The 20954-nt window shown below is 44.2% G+C and overlaps 1 protein-coding gene across 1 annotated transcript in view; it reads right to left on the bottom strand.

Moving 5' to 3' along the window:
- Nucleotides 1–2397: 2397 nt before the first annotated feature.
- The window catches only part of LOC138505127 (uncharacterized), a 91424-nt gene continuing 72867 nt past the window's right edge, over nt 2398–20954 (bottom strand). The window contains exon 4 of the mRNA XM_069625421.1: nt 2398–2618. Within this exon, the coding sequence (XP_069481522.1) occupies nt 2398–2618 (221 nt within the window). The remainder of the gene's footprint in view (nt 2619–20954) is intronic.

The following is a 20954-nucleotide window of genomic DNA, read 5'->3' as shown; positions in this document are numbered from 1 at the left end:
GAGCATCATAATCAACCCAACCGCCTATAAGCTCCCAGCATCCATATCCCTCACCACACCACCCCAGCTTAACGCACCTAGCCCACCTATACTGCTTATCGACACCTTATATGCACGCGCTAACATCTGTTGCACCACAAAATGTAAAGGCATTTAGCCTACCGTTATTGCCAAGTTATACCCTAACAACTACGTATTTTCAGCGGCTGCACCACAAAATGTAACTTCAACTGTTTATGGATAAGCTGTATGTACCTTTCTAAGAATATCAGCGCCTAGATGACATAGGGTTAGGTGCGCGCTACAAATGCTTAAATAAATAAATAAATAAAGACTCCCCATCAACGCATCTGCCTAAAGCACAGTCCTTTACATTCCACAAGCGTTGAAGACAAGGTAAGTGCGTGCACGTCAGTCTTCGCTTGAGTGGGTGGTGCACTCCCTCATACATCGTCAGCAGGAAAAAGAGGGACCTGAATTAGGATAGGAAGCTTGACATTCAGCCAGCCATCTACCAGACAAGGCCTCCACTCTCAAACAAGAACCAATAGGCTAAGATAGTCTGCCCCAGGGGCAGGGTTAGGGAGTGACAAACAGAGTAAGGACTACCTAAGAGCTGGAACTAGCCAGCCCTAATTCCACATCAGAAATGGAAGCCATCCTCAAGGGTAGCTGCCCGCAAGCCAATCCCTACACTATCTGTCTGAAGCGACACACCCGAGTTCCCTTACTGGAGGGCATGGTCAGGGTGTGGCAGACAGAGGGGATCACCCAGTGGCAGGGAAGAACCTATCTATAGTCCAAAATCAGTAGTTTAAACCTTCCCCAGAAGGTGGAGCCCAACATCCAAACCCTATCCAGGATAACACACCTTAGCCCCGTATTACAGAGAAAGGAAGAAAGGAGGGGCCAACGCGCTGTAAAAGCGAGCAATCTCAGTCTGGTAATGATGGTGTTTGGAGTAGGAGGTGGAGAGTGAAGTCACGAGTTTGTTTGGAAAAGGTTGGAGAAGAGAACAAGAGACCGAGCAAGACCCAGAAGACTGGCAGAGAGGTCCTTTATGTTGCAACACAGGAACCTGGGCCCTGGAGTAGAGACCCAGGAGACTGGACCAAGGAGTTCAGAGAGATGAATCAAGAGGCGGGAGATGCTCTTGGGCGATAGCACTTTATAAATATTTATACATATATTTATACATATAGACAGGTGCCCAAAGAGGGTGGTGATCGGAAGGTACCAAGAGAGGCAAAGAGATTGAGAATGGAAGTAGAGAGGAGGAGAGCCATGATCTGGAGAGAGAAGGTGCTCAGAGGACTGAAGAGTTTGATGGTAGAAGTAGAGAGTTGTCTCGGGAGGATAGCTGAGGGGCAACGTGCTCGCCTTAGAAGCAAGATGGCACGGAGCACCACAGGTTCGATCCCCGGGTCCACTCTTAGAAATCTCTGGGTATTAAGCACGTTATAAATAACCTATCATATCAGAGGGGACAGGATAGTGCTCAGATGAGCAAAGATGGTCCAGAGAGGGGTTAATTTGAGGGTGAAATTAGTAAGGCGGGTGATGCTCAGAAGGGGGAAGACTGTGTCCAGATGGGTGAAGGGGTTCAGGGTGAAAGCAATACAGAGGCAAGATCAGATGATCGAATAATGTGAGACTAGTGCCAGCAAACCCCAAAGGAGGTAGGGAGAATGAACACAGGTTTTGGATAGTGACAGTAGTTAGTGCCTGAAGGGGCGAAGTAAGTGCGAAAGAGAAGTCCGAATGAAAGTACACAGAACCGAGGTGGTTGCAGGATGATAGTGCCCTGGAAAAGAGAGAAAAGACGTTTGTAGGGGTATTGATAGTGTAATGTAGGCTCGCAGAGTGCAATTGAGAGTATTCAAACTAAGGGTGGTTGTAGGAGAAGAGGGAACAGAGGAGAAACTACATAAAGGTAGCAGGAAAGGGGTACATCGGTTGAAGGAGATTGAATGGAGTAGGAGAGAGGCCAGAACACTTGGGATCAAAGTTAGAACTGCAAGTCACAGAGGGGGACCACAGAGAAGTTGGCCGCTCTCTCACTCTGCCAAGCTCACCTTCTCCCCATCAAGGACTTTGGGTGTTGCCACAACGTCGACCAGAAGCATCAAAGGATATTCTGCTCGAAAATCCATATACATGGAAATGTATTGCACAATGAAGAAATAAACTAATGGTTTAAAATAAAGCAGGTGTAATAATGTTAAATCAAAGTAAAACAAGCCATATCAAACTAAAACACATTCATGCCATTCATACCAAGAACAAAACATTTAATCTAAACACAGAAAAGTGATACATTGTAAAAATAAATGTAAAATAGTATGGTCTTTTTTAAAATAATTTTATTCTGAATTGTACAGGTACCAAGGCAGCAGTTTAGATGATGCCAATCTTGTTGGCCACATCCAATGCATCGTAGTCCGACGCTAGATGCACGTATGCCTTCTTCTCATCATCAGGCCTGATTAGCGTGTTGACCTTGGCCACATCGATATCATGTAGCTTCTTTACTGCCTGTTTGATCTGATGTTTCTTGGCCTTCACACCAACAATAAAAACCAGAGTGTTATTGTCCTCATTCTTCTTCATGGCAGATTCTGTAGTAAGCGAGAACTTTATGATGGCATAGTGTTCAAGTTTGTTCCTGCGGGGAGCACTCTTCCGAGGATACTTGGGTTGTCTTCTCAACCTCAAGGTCCTCGGCCTCCTAAACTTGGGAGCAGTCCTGATTTTTTTCTTCTTGTGACTGTGGACCCCCTTTAGAACAGCCTTTTTGGCTTTCAGAGCCTCAGATTTGGCCTCTGTTTTGACAGGGATAGCCTCTTTCCTTCGGTGCCATCGTGGGGGAAATTTATCTTTTTTTTAATCTAATCTAGAAACGTTACTATGACGATGGAAAATGTATGAGTTACAAATAATTATATTATGAATAGAGAAATTAATTCTAAACAAAAACGAACTGGCATTAGACGATTTCCTCATAAGAAAGAGTTAATCAATGCAGACTCCAGAACCTGAGTTTTGGCTGAATGACCATCTAACATTGATGGGCCCAGCCTTCACCAGGACAAAATGGCAGAGCAAAGTAGGTGATAAGGCTTGCTTTGAGTCAGGTGTTGGAACATTTCCTGTGAATGACCCATGCAAACTGGGTTACTTATGTGTTAAAGGGTTACCAATTGAGGAAATAAGCAATTTCCATCTCCAATGGTTGTGACCTTTTGCTTGTAGCCAATTTCAAATGGAGACTAAAAAAACATTAGGACATTTCCAACTTAGACCCATGCACCCGGTAGCCAGGCATTCCTTCAGTAGTTGACCAGTTGGAACAGAATGTGGGGAACCATAAGAAAACAAACCATAGACTAAAAGAAACATGTCATAGAGGAGAAGGAGGAGATAAGAAGCGAGGTCCACATGAAACAAGTGCCAGCAGAGGGATACACCAAAAACACTGGGATAGGTTAAGTCCCAAGCAGAAGTGGCAACACAGACACTTTGTTTTATTAGACTTTGGGAAAGACTTTGGTCTGTGTTGTGGACACCTCTCCAGGAATCGAACACATGGAACCTCACTACGTGGAAGCAAAACCACTTTGAACTTTTTGTTTTTCCTGAACTTTCAGTTACAGCCACTTGTGTAATCCTAAAGTTTCTGTTGTACTTTACGCCTACTCGGTTTATTTGTTCATTATTTTTCCCCCTCACTGCATCAGTTCTCAACTAAAGTACTTGAAATCCAAGCTTTTGAACTTGTCTGGTCTGGTTTGTGTCAGAAGTGAGACCATTTCCCTAGATAACTAAGATCGACCCACTCAAGGACCCCGTTCACACCTCCTAGGAGATCCAGCCTCCACTATGGAGGACCAGACAAAGAGTCAAATGGTAGAGAGTAGAATGAGGGAGATAGTACACAGCCTTTCCCGCCTTACTCTCATGTTCTATACCTTGTTGCCAGTAGTGACTTCAGTCTTCTGAAGTTGGTCTCCCCACTTTGTCTCCCCACTTCAGAAGACTAATACTCAACAGGAGATGACTTAGAGGATCCCAAAAGAGAACATCCAGAATTTGACCACTGAGGGACCACTGGCATAATCAGAGCTGCAGTTCTCTCAGCTGACATTCCTGGCCCAGTTACCAGTGAGACACAAGCCTTGGAGGACGAACTACCAAATGCTTTCATCCATCGATGTGGAAGATACACGTTGTGTATAGGTGCTCCTTTAGAGCGCCTCTAGGTGGAGATATCAGAGAGCAGCTACAGTTTAATCATCCCATCATAGCCCATGCAAACCTATTGACAGCTCCAGATTGTATGCACTGTGGTCCCAAAAGCAGAGAAAGAGAGCAGGTTGTGTTCTTGTGAAACCAACTGAGCTGGCCAATTTGGATCCAACAACGTGGGAAAGTAGTGTACGTGCAAGTGGAGCCTTGCCACTACGTGCGGGAATTCAGCTAGCCCTGAACACTGGATTCAGGACCAAAGCCTCAACAAGAACCCTTTCAGGTTCCAAAAGCAGGGGCAGTAGTACTGCAGTCTATCAGAGACCCACATGTCTACTAAGAGTGTCAGCTCACCATCCCTGAGCAGACTGAGCCTCATTGTCTTCTATGGAGAGCCAGATTACAGCAGATTCCAGGAACTTGGTCCAGCCATCCACCCAGAGTCCTATAAGTACCCTAGGACTCCACCGCCAGCCCATTACCCAATGGATAAGTGAACAGCATCTTGAAGACATTAAGGATGAGGAAGCCCTCTGAAAAAAAGCCTGAATCAGTACATCAACTAGGGCGGGAGAAGGCACAAGCCCATAACACAACTGAGACACGATGGAAGAGCAGGAAGTAAACCCAGAGGAATGGTTGCACTCCAGATCTTAGAAGCCCAGATCCAGTTTCTTTTCTGACCTAAAAGCAGCATGCCAACCGCCAACGACTACACCAAATCAAGATCAGTGCCATTCCACAAGAAGCAAAGAGGTTACAGGAGAAACTAACAGGGCTACGAAAGGTCCAAGGGTCAAGATACTTGGTAGTGAGCCCCAAATTGTTTTGGGATTTCCCTGATCTCTCTGAAGATTTCCAAATGGCAGGGAAAAGTGAGAATTTTAGGTTTCGTATAGGGTCTCCAAGGGTTTTCCCCTTCGCAAAAACAGAGGTGATAGCCTCAAGAGGAAATGAAAGGAGAAAGAAAGGGATGTGGCAAAGTCCCCTTTCTGTTCTAGAAGACCTTCAGTGGGTTGATCAGGTAGGCTGGGTTCCTCTCCAAAATAGAGAATCGCAGGGGGAAGATCTCCTTGGGACCCTCACGTGTTCTGCTGCGTAAGGCAGGGAGGAGACAATCACATGGTGTGAAAAAAGGGACTGGTCCCTTCAAGGGGCATAGCGCTTACACCTGGAAGTTGCAGATCATAATCAGATAAGGGAAATCAGGATCTCCCCAACCCTAAAGCACAGTCCTTTAGCTTTCACAGAAGCTGGGGACTCTGTAGATACTGCCCCTTTAAAGTGGGGAAAGGTGGACCCCCTAAACTGGCTCCCTTCGCACAAGTGCAGGAATCCATTATAAATCTACAGCAAGAATGAGATGAACCTGAATTAGGATGGGAAGCTTGACAGTCAGCCAGCAGTTAACTGCACAAGGCCTCCACTCTCAAACAGTTAGTGGTGGGTCCACTAGCCAACCCTTACATCAGCTACCCGAAGAGCCACACCTGAGTTCCCTTACCCCAGAGAGAATCTAGAAAGCAGGGCCAGATTGCGGCAGGTGGAGCGAGAACTGCCCAAGAGGAGGGCAAGCCAATCCCAAGCCCCACATCAAGATTGTAAGCTGTCCCTAGGGGAGGAGCCCAACAGCCTATCCCTAGCCCAACTACCACACCAGACTTCCCTTTCACCAGAGAGAGGTTGGAAGGCAGGGCAAAAGTGTATAAATCCCACAAGCTTATTATGACAGGGTGGGAGTTTGGAGCGGGTGGGGGAGACTTGTGAGTGGAGACAGGAGTGTCTTTGGAGAAAGTTGGAGAGAGAGAACAAGCAACCAGCCGAGACCCACAAGTCTTGAGGAGAGTTCTAGGAGGTTCAGCAACATGAATCTGGGGGGCAGAGGAGAGAACCAGCAGACTGGGCCAAGGAGTTCAGAGAACTAGAGCAGGTGGTAGGGAATGGGAGAACGGTGGCCAAAGAGGGTTATGCTAAGAGGAGTGAAGAAGGTGCCTATCGAATTTGAGTGTGAAAGTAGTAAAGAAGAGGGTGGCGCTCAGATGACGGGTGATGGCGCCCAGAGGGGTAAAGAGTTTGATGGTGGAAACCATATAAAGGAGGTCAGAGGAATGAAGAAGGTGAGAATAGAGACAACACTTCTCAAAGGGGCGAAGAGAGGGATTTTGAGAACAACAGTGGTGTCTGAAGGGGTAAAGAAGGTGAGGATAGCATAGTGTAGTTTCAAAAAGAGTGAAGAAGGTGGAGAGAGTGACAGCAGTACCCAAAAGGGTGAATAAGGTGGGAAAAAGAACAAGATTAGGGGTACAATGGCCAGATGTGATTACAGAAGGAGAGAGTTCTGTTAAAGGAGAGGCTGGAACTTTGTAGAGGTATTGACAGAGGAGTGTTGTCTTGAAGAGTGAAAAAGATAGCACTCAAGCCAGGGATGTTTGCAGGACAAGAAATAAATGAGACAAGAAACTACAAAATGTCTGGAGGAGGAGGAGGAGTGAAGGATAGAGTTATTGAAGGAGATCGAGGAGAGTAGTAGAGAGGCCAGAGCACTGGGAATTTGGTGTTACAAACTACTAATGGGAAAGCAGAGGAGTCAGTCACCCTCTTCCCCTACCCAGCTCCCCTAAACTCCATCCAGTACTTTTGGAGTTGCCAAAACCTTGACCAAGGCCCTTCCCTCTTTAGACTCTGCAACCAGCGTTTCTTCTGCAGTCGACCATCTAGATCAGAGAGTGGGCGACCTGACGAAGAATGGACCACAGACTAAAAGAGAAACGTCTCAGAGGAGAAGCAGGAGAGAAGGGGAAACATCCTCATGAAACCAGTGCAGAGGAGTGATTGAGCAAGAACCCCGAGATGAGACAATTCCCAAATAGAGGGGGGAATTAAGAGAATTGGTTCTAGGGAGAGACTTTAGTCAAATAGAGACTTTTGGGATACGCTGTTTTCTGCTACCATCACCTCTCCATGAAGGTAATCCAAGACCTCACGTGGCTGAAACAAAGGCACTTTGAAACTTTCGTTTCCCTTGTACTTTCAGTTAGTTACAGCCACCAGCGTAACCATGACATTTCTGTTGCACTTCATGCCTACCCCATGTATTATTTTGTCCGCTCACTGTATCAGTTCTCAGATAAAGTACTATATATCCAAGCTACTGTGTTTTCTGGTCCTTTGATTCCCATCACAGAATGGGCAATGCATTCTCCAGGGTCGATCCTTAGGGTGCTATTATTTGTCATCCAGGCTTCAATTAAGCATCATCCAGACTTTAATCACGGAAAGACAACCATCACTTCTAATTCCTGTTGCGTTTTACAAAGACCTTGATCTTCACAATCATGGATCAGTTTAGCCAATGGCTGAATTATAAACTTTAAATGATATGTAGGCCTAGTAGACCCCTGGGGGACACCACAAACGAATGATTGAGGAGAGGATGTAAAAGAATGAAATTCTACTGTATGATCCTCACCTATAATATAGGTTACAATCCATGAGGACCCACGCCATCCACACTGTATGATTTCTTAGTTTTCAAGTGGAGAGGATAGTCAACAGTTTGGAAGGATCAGGGTCATGTTTAACTGAACGATTTTCTGCAGCACATGAGCCGGTGCACCCTGTTTCCGCTCCAGCCTGCTCCCCTATCTTCTTCCCAGCCTTCTTCTCATCTCCTCATTTCACTTAATCTCTCCCCCATCGGTCCCAGACTCTGCTGCACCTTTTTTATTCTTTTGGAATCATGTTTCAGCCACCGCTCTTCCGGTATGCACAGGACGTGTCAGTTGGGCACGCGTGGATTGGGCGTGGAAGCCATGAGCCCAGTCCTTTCTTCCAGTGGCCACAGATAGCTCCAGTGAAGCAGGGTTTCTGGCAACGCTTCCATCCATCTCTTCCTGCAGCTGATCAAACATGGCTGTGTTTACCAGTTCAAAGCATGGACGTCATTTCACCAAAATTCCAGGGGTAGCAGAAGTGACATCACATGACCCTTGACCCCCCTGATGACATCACAGGAAGTGATGCCATTTGACCCCACCCCAAAGTGATATTGGGGGAAAGTGATGAAACACGACCTGTCATCCATTAACAAAACAGGAAGTGGCATCACATAGCATTGTACACTATGAAAAATATGGTTACGATAGCACTATAATGTGATGTACATTTCATACAAGAATGGATAGCCATATGTATCGTTAAGATCAGTGTGTATAGGCCCATATCACCAAATTACTGTGAATACAAGCAGACGTCCATGACCAAATGATAATGATGTGTTATTATATAGCACTTATGCTAAAGCGCTTTATATAGAAAAAATATACACCCAATATCATCCAACCTGTGTTGGTACTCATTTGTCGACCTCAGAATGATGAAAGGCTGAGTTGAGGCATTTAAGAACAGACTAAATCAGTGACTTACCCCCTGAAGTGTGCCTGAAATAAACCTTTAATGAGTCTAGCTATTATTGTATATAATTCCAGAAAGACACATTATTTGGTATTCCTATTCCTTCTTATTTAGGGTATGTGCTGAAAGTGTTAGACTTGTGGCACTCCTGTTCTTATTTTTCTTATTTTCTTTAAGGGGCCTGAACAAGAAAGCCAGCCACTCCAGAAGTAAAGAGCCACATGGTGCTGGCCACAGCTCAGGAGCTTGCATTACAAAATTTCAAAATTTTTAGAGGTTGCAAGGGAGACCACAGAGGTCGCAAGGAAGACCTCAGAGGTCGCAGTTGCGACCTCTGGTGACCACTAAATGACATCCCTGGTTCAAAGCCCACATCACATCTGAAGCCAGACTGTTCAGGGTCAATCAAATCACTGTACCCCAAAATATTATACACATTTTACATACTGTACAACTGTCTGTTGCTGATGGATTCATCTCCACAAATGTGGCCATAGATGGTTTGATGACAAAATCTCAGCCACTGAATTTGGCCAGAGTTTGCAGCGCACTACAGACCTGAATACTAGGGTTGCTGTGATTGTGGCAGGTGCAGGGTTTTAGGTGAAGGCTCCATGGAAGGGGACCCATTTTTCCCCTAAGAGGAAGCACAATGAATGCACACTACTTCCATTAGTGGTGACTTGGTATCAATGACGATTGGAGAGTTATAAGAAGAAGAGTTAGGAATGGGATTATCTGATGAAACCACGAAAATAAAAACACTCTTTAATTTTCTTCGACTTGTTGTGCCTTTCCCTCCCCCGCCACCTGCCAGGCACCATGAAGTGGAATCAAAGTCTTTCTATCTGCTCCATGATTGATAACAAGCACAGAAGGGAGCAGACTGCAAGTCCCTTTGAAATTCATGCCAAAGGGCTTCCCGTTGTCACCCTGCAGAGGGAAGTCTCCAGCGTGTTCCACTGCCGAAGTGTGGTTGGTGTGGGCACCCACTTGTCAGTCCCCCAACTACTGCCCGTAAATTTCCCTCCTAGACCAGGCACACGCAAGATGTACTTTCTTTCTTTGGCCTGGTGCCTTGTGGATCATGGAGTGGAAATCACACTGAGTACCAGACTGCGTGGGGAAAGATCAAGGACGCTGGGAGTGGCAGGTCTGGTGAGCTCGCTCTCGAATAGCCATGCAGTCAATGGCTCGTCCAGGGGAGCCACGTGCCCCAATCACACAGAGCAAACCTTAAATTAGATTCAAAGGCAGGTCATATCCTTAATTCCCACCACAGTGATGCAAATGGTCCAGGACAAGAGGCTATCATCGCCCTTTCTCAGGCTTATGCACAGTCCTATGAAACCATCAGGGAGCCTAGGCTTGATGCCACCATCTTCAAGGGGCACTGGAAATCTGGCCCATCCACAACACGAAGGCCCTTCAACCCTACTCTCACTATTTTTCTCAGCCCAAGAGTGGGGTCATAATCTTGAGCCCCACCCGTGACTAAATGGCCAAAGCACAGAGTGAGAGTGTTAAAGGAAGGTTTGCGAGCCTGACCTGCAGTGTGCAGTAGGATTCCGTATTGAAGAGAGGATTATTTTCACCACAACCGTAAGTGTTAAACATTTGTTATGCATTTGTGTATGCATGTGTGTTTCAATGTGTGTGTGGGTATGACAAGTGAGAGAGAGGTTCTTTGAATGAGTGTGATGAGTGTGCATGTGTGAGTAAGCGCAGGGAGAGTTAAACTGTTTGAATCTTTTTACATGACTGGGTGTGTTCAGTTTCAGTGCCACGTGGCAGGCCTCCTTCCCTTGCCATGAATATGCCACGGGATCGGGTGCCTGCCTTCCACAATGGAAGGGTATTTTGCCGGTCAAAACAGCATTGTCAGTAAGAGCGCTCCTACAATGACAAAAATGGGCATTACTGGGGTAATCCAAGACTGAGGCACGTGCGTTCATACAGTGGCTGGCAATAGTGGACTTCTTGTGCAAAGCCATCACAGGTGTGTTCTTAGAGTTATAGAATTGACAATTATGGGAAAAGTCAGGGCAATTGTGTTCTTACAGTGGGTGGCAGTACTTGCCTTATTGGGCAAAACCAACAAGTGTGTGTTCTTGCAGTTACATTAATGTCATTGTTGGACAAAACCAAGGCAAGTATATTCTTACAGTTCTAAAGAGGGAACCAGACATGGGCCAATGATAAACATTTTTTAAAAATAAATAAATTAAGGAGATTGACATAATGATATCCCAGATAGGACAAGTGAAGAGATATTGAAATACACTACCAATTCCAAGGGATTAAGAGACAGTATCATATCCCATAGGAAATAAGTCAAGAGACATTTATTTATTCACATTTATAGAGCGTGCAATAGCCCAAAGGCATTGTGGTGCTTGTTACAGCCATAAATATTGGTTACAAGGTATAATACATTTTTTTACATTTAGAAAGACAAAATGTAATGCAGTGAAAGTATAAAACTAGGAAGGGGGTGGGAGGGAGGCAAGTAAGGGAAGAGAGGAGAGGAGGTTAGTTTGAGAGAGTTAGTTAAAGAAAGAGGTTTTTATCATTTTCCGGAATGCCGGAAGGGAGGTCTCAGCTCTGAGAGCTATAGGTAGTGTGTTCCAAAGTTTAGCAGCTATGTATGGGAATCCAATCCCGCCTGCTTTGGCCCTGTTGATGTGGGGATGTACAGTTGGTCAGAGTAGCAGGTTCTTGTGGGGCGTGTAGAGGTGGTTCTTGCAATGGTCTTCGATAGGTATGAGGGGGCTGTGAGATTTACCCATTTGTGCGTGAGGGTGAGAATTGAGAATTTAGAAAGTAATGCGGTCCCTGACGAGAAGCCAGTGTGCTGCCTGCCTGGCTTGGGTAATGTGGTCCCTTTTAGGAATTCATAATGCTGCTCTCAGAGCATTATTTTGTGTAATTTGGAATCTATTTAAGTTTTTCGTTGATGTTCCGGCTAGAAGGGAGTTGTAATTGCCAGGTTTGGCCCCAATAGTGGCTCTATCTATTGCCAGACAGTTTGGCTTGGAAAGGTAGGGATTGACCGCGTTAATGAGTTTCGTGGTATGAGCGGAGGCCGAAGCGATGGTGCTGACTTGCCTGGTCATGGATAGAGTAGAGTTTATATATACCCCTTAAGTCTTTACTAAGGAGGATATGGGAATGATGGACTGTCAATGCTGAAGTTCGAGTATTGGATGTCAAGTCTGGCTAGCGTAGCTTTTTGACAGAGTATAATTATCTCGGTCTTGTCTCCATTAAGACAGAGGCCATTCACCACCATCCAAGCTTGGATAGTGGCGTAGATCAGATGTAGGGCCTTGGCATCTTGGTCATAGGAGCCGGAGAGTGGTAAGAGTACTTGAGTATCGTCAGCATAGTTTGTATATGCTAGACCAAGTGCATCAAGCTTTTCGAAGAGGTGCTTCATGAACAAGTTGTATAGAGTGGGAGCTGTGCAGGAGCCCTGTGGGACTCCACAGTGGATGGTGGTAGGGGCTGCGCTGGGTTGATTAGAGAAAACCTTCATAGCTCTGACTTCAAGGAACAAGGTAATCCAGGAGGCTGCTTCTTTGGAGAATTTAGCTGAATGGGTGAGATGTGATGTGAGTGTCTTGTAATCTACAAGATCGAAGGCAGCTGAGAGGTCCAGGGGTAGGAGAAGTGTTGGCTTACCTTTGTCCATAATTTGTGTGATTTGTTTTTTTAGGTCTACCAGGGCAGTTTCTGTGCCATGACCTTTGCGGAAGCCTGATTGTCTTTTCCCTAGGATGGAATTGGCTTAGAGAAAATGTTGAATCTGGCTGTGGGCCGCTTTATCCAATTTTTTTTGGAGGAACAGAAAGGTGGATATGTGCCAGTAGTTATTTGGCAAGGCGGGGTCTAAAGTGTTTTTTTTAAGAGGGGGCGTACCCATACTTCTTTAAGGCTTGTCGGGACGGTGCCTGTTTTGAAAGAAGAATTAATAAAAGCCGTCAGGAGAGGGACGAGGGAGTAGGGACAATCCTTAATGATGTTAGGTGGGCAAATGTCACCTTTGCACATGGGTGGTTTAAGGTGTTGGAGGAGGTTCATGACTTCTGGTTCTGTGATGTCACGGAAGGAGAGTAGCAATTCATTGGGGTTCACAGGGTTGGGGACTGTCTAGGGGGGCCGGTGTTGGTGAGGTAAGGCTTTGTTGTGATCCTGAATTAGATTTTCTAGTAGGTCAATTTTATTGAGCATTGCAGATTGTATATTCGCACACCACTCCTCCTCTTTGATAATCTCATCTGGGCTAGTGGGAAGAGTGATGAGTTTGTTAAAGATGGTAATAATTGCCTTGGCTTGGGAGTTGGCATTAGTGATATGAGCGTTGAAGGAATTGGATTTGGCTATGGTGATGAGTTACTTGTATTGGGATGAAATCTGTTTGAAACCTTCCTTGGCAAGGTCACTTGGGTTTGCGTGCCAATTGTTTAGTGACTTACGTTTGCTAGTACGTAAAGCCTGTAATTACTCAGTAAACCAAGAGTGAGAGTGCAAAGACTATTTCTCTTTTTTACATTCGAGTGGGGCTATGGCTTTGATAGCTTTAGTGAGGGTGACCTTGTGCCTGGCTACCAGAATGTTAGGGTCATTGGAGAAGGGGGCGATAGTTCAGGGACTTCCAGATGATGGTGGAAGAACAGTTGTTGTCGGTGACCCAGTCCAGGGTGCGGCCTTTGGAGTGGGTAGAGCTAGTGACTTTTTGTGTGAATCCTAAGTCCTTGAGTTCTTTGGCCAGGGTGAGGCTGCTTTGTCTTTTCTATCATTAAGACCTAAATTTAAGTCACCAAGAAGTAGAGTTTTAGTGGAGCTTTTGATATTATCGCTAAGTAGTGAAAGATTAAAGAATATCGAGGCTTAATACCACATAATAGAAATACGCCAGTCACAAGGTTAAAGTATAATGTACATTTGTCTGGCTCTCAACACCCCACAATGTGTGAAAGCAGACACAGTGAAATGAGAGAGTGCTGGACATTTCAAAAACACAAGTATTTATACAAGTTTTCCACATTACTGGACACACCTTCAGCCCCTCTTCGTGTAATACATTTACCTAGGGTTCATGGCCTATCTACATAACTAAGTCATGCTTAAACATCTTTGAATAGTTTGTTGTTTTCCTTTAAACATTTCACATGTTTTCCAAATATAAGACACAAAGGTAACATTCCTTATTTTGCTTGCTAATATTTGTCTAATATTTGTTCTTGAGTTTAAAGTCAGCTTAGTTTCAAGGAGCGAAAACAAATATTTCTGCAAGAAGAGCACGTTCAATTATTCATCATTCTACTTTGCTGTTTTAACGGAGAAGGGACTATTGGAAGAGATGGTATCTAAATTACTGGTTAGTACAGCTTTTTATAACTCCAAGTTTTCTCAGTGTAGGACAAACAATCCACTTCAGCAGCTTCAACATTCTTATCTACGTTGACATCATGGAAACAGTACAAAGTAAATTTTGCTCTGCTGCAGCCAAAAACACAATTCTAAACATGGGACAAAAAGCAAGAGGCAATCAAAATGGCAGATAACTCAAAATGGCAGTTGGTCAGTCTGTTTCAGGTATATTCAATGCAATTTATAGTGCGATGCGAATGTGCTTAGGCCAACGTTTACTATCAAGCGGTATTCTTGCAAAATATACTTTTAGAGACCCTCCTTTTGGCCTAAGCGAAGAGCATTACTCAAACATTAGCATCATCTGAAAACCATGTATCATCATCACAGCATCCTGAATTGCTATCTTCAAAAATATTGATCATGTCCTGCATTAACAAGGCATTAGTAATTTTTCCGGGCTTAGGTTCTAGTTTACCAACTGCTTGTGCACAACTTCCCCCTATCATGGAACAGATGACAGGAAGACACTGTATGCAACAAGATCAAAACAGTACAATGCCAAGGATCACCATTAGGACTGCAAAGATTCTCCAGCCCCAAGATTGTAACAAGTCCCAGAACCATGTGCCAACATCCCAGTTTCCCTCTGGAATGTGTACTTCAGTACTCAAGGTGTGCAATTTCTTAATTGCCTTAAATATGGTGGGGGAGGAATCGGATACACAAAAGCAACACACAGATCCCACCATTTTGCACACTCCACCACGCTCAGCTAGAATGATGTCTAGCACCATCCTATTTTGGAGAGCCACTAATCTAATAGCCTTTTGCTCTAGTGTCATGTTATATAGGATGTCAGTAGTTTAATTGATGTTTTTTTTTTCTAAAACCCTTGCTAATTGTCTAATATCTTGAGAGTTTATTCTCTGTCCCCAAAATGGTACAAATGATTTAGCAACGTCACCCAGAATCTGTGAGGGATTGTCACCATCCTCATCCCACCTGGGATAAGTTCTAGAAACTTCAGCAGTGGTGGCAACATATACACCTGGTAACAGTATTCCTAAATAACAAGTACCCTTCCAGTCTCTTGGCAACCATGGTTACGCTTCATTACCATAAACAAAGTAAACAGGATCACCTACATACAGAGGTCTATCCTCACTGGTTAGTACGTCATCCCTCAAATGTACCCATTGTCTGGGAACCCTCTCTTTGTATACAAAATGGAACAGAGTGGTGACTGTGGTTAATGGTATAGGTAGAAGGCATGGCATGCCTATTACCTACGGGAGCCATTTTAAAGGTAATCATAAATTGTAAAGGTCTGGAGAGTCTATCAGAAGGCCTAATAGAAGCAACGTTTAGCTTGCTCCTATTTGCAAACAGAGAACATCCTAAAGGTGCTAAAACTCGTTTTTCAAACTTATTGGTATTAGTCCCATCAAAATTCCCAGTGACACTTATCATTCCACCTGTCAAAGAATAATGCCCTAAGTGAAGCACAACAAGCAGTAGTTAGAGGGAGAGGATGTATATACCAGCCCAATCCCTTTTGGCCATGTTGAGGCCGATGTAAACATATCCAACAATTGGTCTTATTTAGAATGGCATGTGTGGCATTCATAATCATCAAGAGGGTGTTGTTGTGATAACCCCCTCTATGTTGGAGGTCTCGAGGTCAAAGAGTGTTTGAATGCACATATGGTGGAGACATAGTGGAGACACTTGCAGTTGGCAATAAAATATCAAGTGGATGTGCACCCTCCAGATACCAGAACCCGAATGTCAGTGTAATTACAATACAAGCTGTTATTGTGATCAGTACCCATTTGGTCCTCGGGGACCATGGCCCTCGATGGGCGGATTCATCATCAGCAAAATGATCAGTATCCTTATTAGTACGAGTGGCCCCTAAAATAGGCCTAGTTTCTCTCCGTCCATTAAGAAGCCTCACTGTTAGGCTTTTTTAGTTCATCCGTGGGTGGCACTTGACCACGTGGCCTATTTTGATTGGAGGTTACTTTGCTGTTCCCTGCCTCTTATCGTAAGCAGCAGAGGAATGATGAGGGACTGGCTCAACTTTGGTTTCTTGTGGGTTTCTTGTGGGTTTCTTGTGGTTTTCTTGTCGGTACAGAATCCTAGCTTCACTTTCCTATTCTATTTACATTAATGTAATGTCAGCAGGCCCTAAATCTAAATCCTGTTCCATGGTTGCAGATTGTACCTTGAAACTCCAGGTACAGAATGATCAGGGAACAAAGCGTTGTTGTTTCCTGAAGAAGATGAAGAAGCAGAAACAAGATCGATCGATGGTGAAGAAGAAATTGAAGTAGAAGAAGCAATCTCCGCAGACCCCAGGGGCTCAGGAAGGACTTTCGAAGAAGAAGCAACAATCTCCCCAGGCATCATGGGCTCAGGAAGAATGTTCGTGGCACCCTCGGTGTCGCTTAAAGCAGGCTAGTTATGAGCGTCAGGATCATCAATTCCCTTCTCCTCCCCTTCTTCATAGGGCAGAGGAAAAGGAATCATCTTCACATGTGTCAGGTGGATCCAGTATTTCTTTCCGGTCACTTGTACTGCAGTTTGCGTAGCCAAAAAGGATCTGATGGGGCCCCTTCCAATGAAGGCAGGTACTCCTCTCGAAATTTTTCACCAATACCCACTGACCAGGTCTAAATAGTCGGTGGCCTGGACCCTCGTATTTTACAGGGAGGGCTGCTCGTACATGTTGGTGAATCAAGTGTATGTTTTGAGTCAACTGGTCACAATAATCAGACACAAGTGGATACTCAATATCTTTCAACTGTTTGGGCCTCTGTGCATTTCATACATTGGCTGGTCTCCCCATGACAATCTCATAGGGGGAGAGCCCTGTCTTTGACTGTGCGGTCGTCCGCATCAATAGTAAGGCTATTGACAAAGCGTCTGGCCATTTCCTATTGCTGTGTGCACAGACTTTAGCAATTTTATTCTTCAGAATTCCGTTATGGCGTTCCACAATGCTGGCACTCTGAACATGTCTGGCCAAGTGGAACCGTTTATCAATCTGCAATCCCGCACATACTTGAAGGATGACGGCAGCAATAAAATGTGGGCCATTATCGGACCAAATTACTTGCGGCAAGCCAAACCCAGGAAAATATTCTTTAAGCATGGTCTTTGCCATTGACATTGATGTGGCGTCTTTCAGTGGGAAAGCCTCAACCAATTCACTAAAGGCACAGATCACAACCAAGACATATTTATAGTTTTGGCAACGTTCCATCTCAATGAAATCAAAATGGATCACCTCAAAAGGCATGGAGGGGGACCAAAACTGCCCTTCGGTGTCAGTGTTCCCTTCCCAATGTTATGTTGCAAACATATCATGCAACTCTGAACCAAACATTCAGCAGTGTTCTAGATATTAGTGTTATGCCAGACGGGAGCTAATTGTTGACAAATCTTTTTAGCACATATGTGTGTTGGGCCATGAGCCATGGTGACCATAGCAGTGATATAGGCATTGGGTAGCATCCATCTTTGCTTCTCATTATCCACCCAAGCACCCTCATCGTCTAGACCCATTGGACCCTCAGTCCACTGTTTGATTTCTTCTGGAGTAGCTTCAGCCTGAATTTCTTTTACACTGCTAACCCCTTCGTCCATCATACAAGTATCAGTAACCCATCTTGCTGAATCGAGCATGTACATTTTTTAGTGCAAATCAATAGCAGTCTGTTTGGCTATTCTGTCAGCAAAAGCATTTCTTTTTCCTACATCGTCCATTACTTTCTGATGTGCGGCACACTTCATTATTGCTAGTTCTGTAGGAAGCGCAAGTGCTGATAGCAACCAGACTATCAGAGTGCCATGTTGAATTTTTGTTCCATGTGAGGCCAGGAATCCTCTCTCAGCCGACAGTCGGCCAAAATTATGAACCACCCGAAATGCGTATTGGCTATCTGTATATATGTTTACACTAAGCCCTTCAGAAATTGCTCAAGCTCTGGTTAATGCAATAATCTCTGCCGCTTGCGCAGTTATGTGGAACTCATTTACTCTCCACAACAGTGCTTAATGTGGTGATTGCATAAGCAGCGGTAGATGCACCATCTAGTAGTTTAAAACAGGAGCCATCACAGAATAGCTCCCCTTGTGGATTCCTTAAAGGTGTATCAATTAAATCAATTCTGCCCTTTGTTTCTTGGTCTATAATAAAGAGGCAATCATGTGACATTTTGTCACTGTAATCCTTCGCTTTTGGAGAAGGCAATAGTGCAGCCGGATTCAATGAACAACATCTCTTAATTTGAATATGCGGAGCAAATAGAATCAGCTCGTACCTTGTTAGTCGAGCTGATGTGAGATGTTGCATCAGCGTTCTGTTTAATAGAACGTCTACAGAGTGGGGTACCATCACGGTTAAAGAGTGACCTAAAACCATACCCTCACTTTGTTTCACGGATGCAGCAGCAGCAGCTACAGCTCTCAAACATCTCGGCAAAGCGTATGCAACAGGGTCTAATGAGGAGGAAAAATAGCCGCACAGCCTATTCCTGCCCCCATGTTCCTGTGCCAAAACAGCCAAAGAACATCCATTACGTTCATTCACATACAAAAAAAATCCTTTTTCATAATTTGGTGTGCCCAAAACTGGTGCTGAACACAACACAGCCTTAAGCAAATCCAAAGCATTTTGCTTAAGGCTGGCAATCCATGTTCCACGGTAAAGGCAAAGAAATGTCCTTCTTTGTCAATGGCAACAAAGAAAAATTCGGGATCTACTTCTACAGTATGAGGCCATGCCTATTAAAAGTCTGACCTCCTTCTGTGCATTTGGAACAGACATATCAGAGATGCTTTGTATCCGTTCAGGTGTCAGTCTTCTTCCCTCCTTCGACAGGAGGTAGCCCAAATAGGCGACCTTCTGTCAACAATACTGTAACATCTTCAATGAAGCCTTATGCCCATGCTCTGTTAAATGAATAAGCAGCAACACGGTGCCCTCTTTGAAAGCATCTTCAGAATCAGCAGCTAGAAGTAGATCATCAACATATTGCAACAACGTGCAAGTGGAAGGTAACCTAAGCATATAAAGCTGTTCCTTCAATGCTCTACTATTGATACTTTGACTCTCAGTGTACCCTTGTCGCACACGAGTGAATGTGAACGAGAGTCCCTCTAGGGTGAAGGCGAACAAATATCTGCTTTCAACATGCACAGGAATACTAAAGAAAGTGTTTTTCAAATCCACAACACTAAAATGTGTAGCCGTGGCTGGAATCATAGTTAGAATTGTGGTGACATCAGGTACAATCGGAAAATGTGGAGCAACAAACGTATTAACTGCGCGCAAATCAATAATAAAACGGGAAGGAATCATATTGTCCCCTTTCTTATAGACTGGTAAAATCGGACTATCACACACACTGCCTTCAATTTGTTCAATTACACTGCGCTGTACGAAATCAGAAATAATACTTTTCAAAGCCTGTTCATCTTCGACCAAAATCTTATACTGCGGTATACGCGGCAATTTAACACCTGGCTCAACCTGTAAAATTCAAACATCATTGTCATTAACGGCCCATAAACATGTCAGAACCATATTCAATTCAGTTGGTGAAGGCATAGACAGAAATTGAGGAACGGAAGTTTGTTGGGGCAAAATCGTTAAGTACACTCCATCTGGAGAACAGTAAATCACAGCATTCAATTTGTTTAATAAATTCATTACCAACAAATGTTCACCACAATTTGTCGTCAATAGAAATGGACAAGAATCAGTAAATGGTCCCAGTGAAATTGCTACCGGCTGAGAGACTTGACTAACCACTGGCATACCAGAGAACCCTATAGGAATGTTGTTCTGCCCTGACAGTGGTTTATCTGGAACACGCAGATGATCAATAGAACACTTCTGTGCTCCTGTATCAATCAAAAAGAGATGCTCCCTATTCCCCACCTTCATTTCAACGTAGGGCCCTTTCTGATCGACGGGAATAGGTATCGGTTCCAGACCCTGCTTCGGGCTGTCCAAACAGAACAGTATGTCGTCAGATGCAAAATTCTCAGAAAAATAGACATTTGAAGCATTATAAAAAATATTCCCACTACTAACACTATGTTGCTGTGATGGTGTCTGTTGGGTCTGTGCAAACTGATTTCTACCAGGACCCCCTATCCCAGGAAAGCCTCTGGATGTTTACTCATGGCGCCATACGTGCTATTTGATCTCTGCTGAAGGATCAGGCATTGTGCTTACCAATGACTCTCCTGTCTACAATGTGCACACTGGTTTATGTTTACGGGACCCAGTTGTGCGCATTCCCACCTCTGGCTCCTTTAGCTATTTGCTGCAATAACAATCTAGTATCAGGTCTCCCTTCTTCTTTTCCACCTTCTCTTTCTCTGTATTAACCCTATTTTCATAGTACTGAGCCATATGTAACACTTCAGATTGTGATTTCACTTGCCACACACTCTCAGAAGTCATGATCTGTGATTGGATTTCAGGCAACAATCCACACACAAACTTATCAACAAATAGCCTCTTTCCTGGCTCTGTACTTAAATCTTGACCACTAAAATCTGAAAATACTTGCTCAAATCTGTTAAAATACTCTGTTGCACCTTCTGACTTCCCTTGCATGCAAGCCGTAAGCTTATCCCATATAATTATTTTTTCAGGAACCAGAGTTTTGAATTTAGTCATTATTCTGTCTGGCAACATCAATATCACATGTGGCGGTTTTTCACTGGCATTCCTTTCCCCATCTACTCATACTAAGGAATCCCATGTATCACCCATTCCTGCCTGATCATCTACAGTTCTGATCTGCTTCCACAAATCAGCAGGAAAGATCACAGGGAAACAACAAATCTATATCACCCAGCATGAAAACTGACAAATGGAAGACAGATTCAATTTC

This window comes from Ambystoma mexicanum, chromosome 11, assembly GCF_040938575.1.
Source record: "Ambystoma mexicanum isolate Mex_15411 chromosome 11, UKY_AmexF1_1, whole genome shotgun sequence".
Taxonomy (NCBI): Eukaryota; Metazoa; Chordata; class Amphibia; order Caudata; family Ambystomatidae; genus Ambystoma; species Ambystoma mexicanum.
The sequence above is the reverse complement of the archived record's forward strand: the minus strand, read 5'-3'. Positions and strand labels throughout refer to the sequence as shown.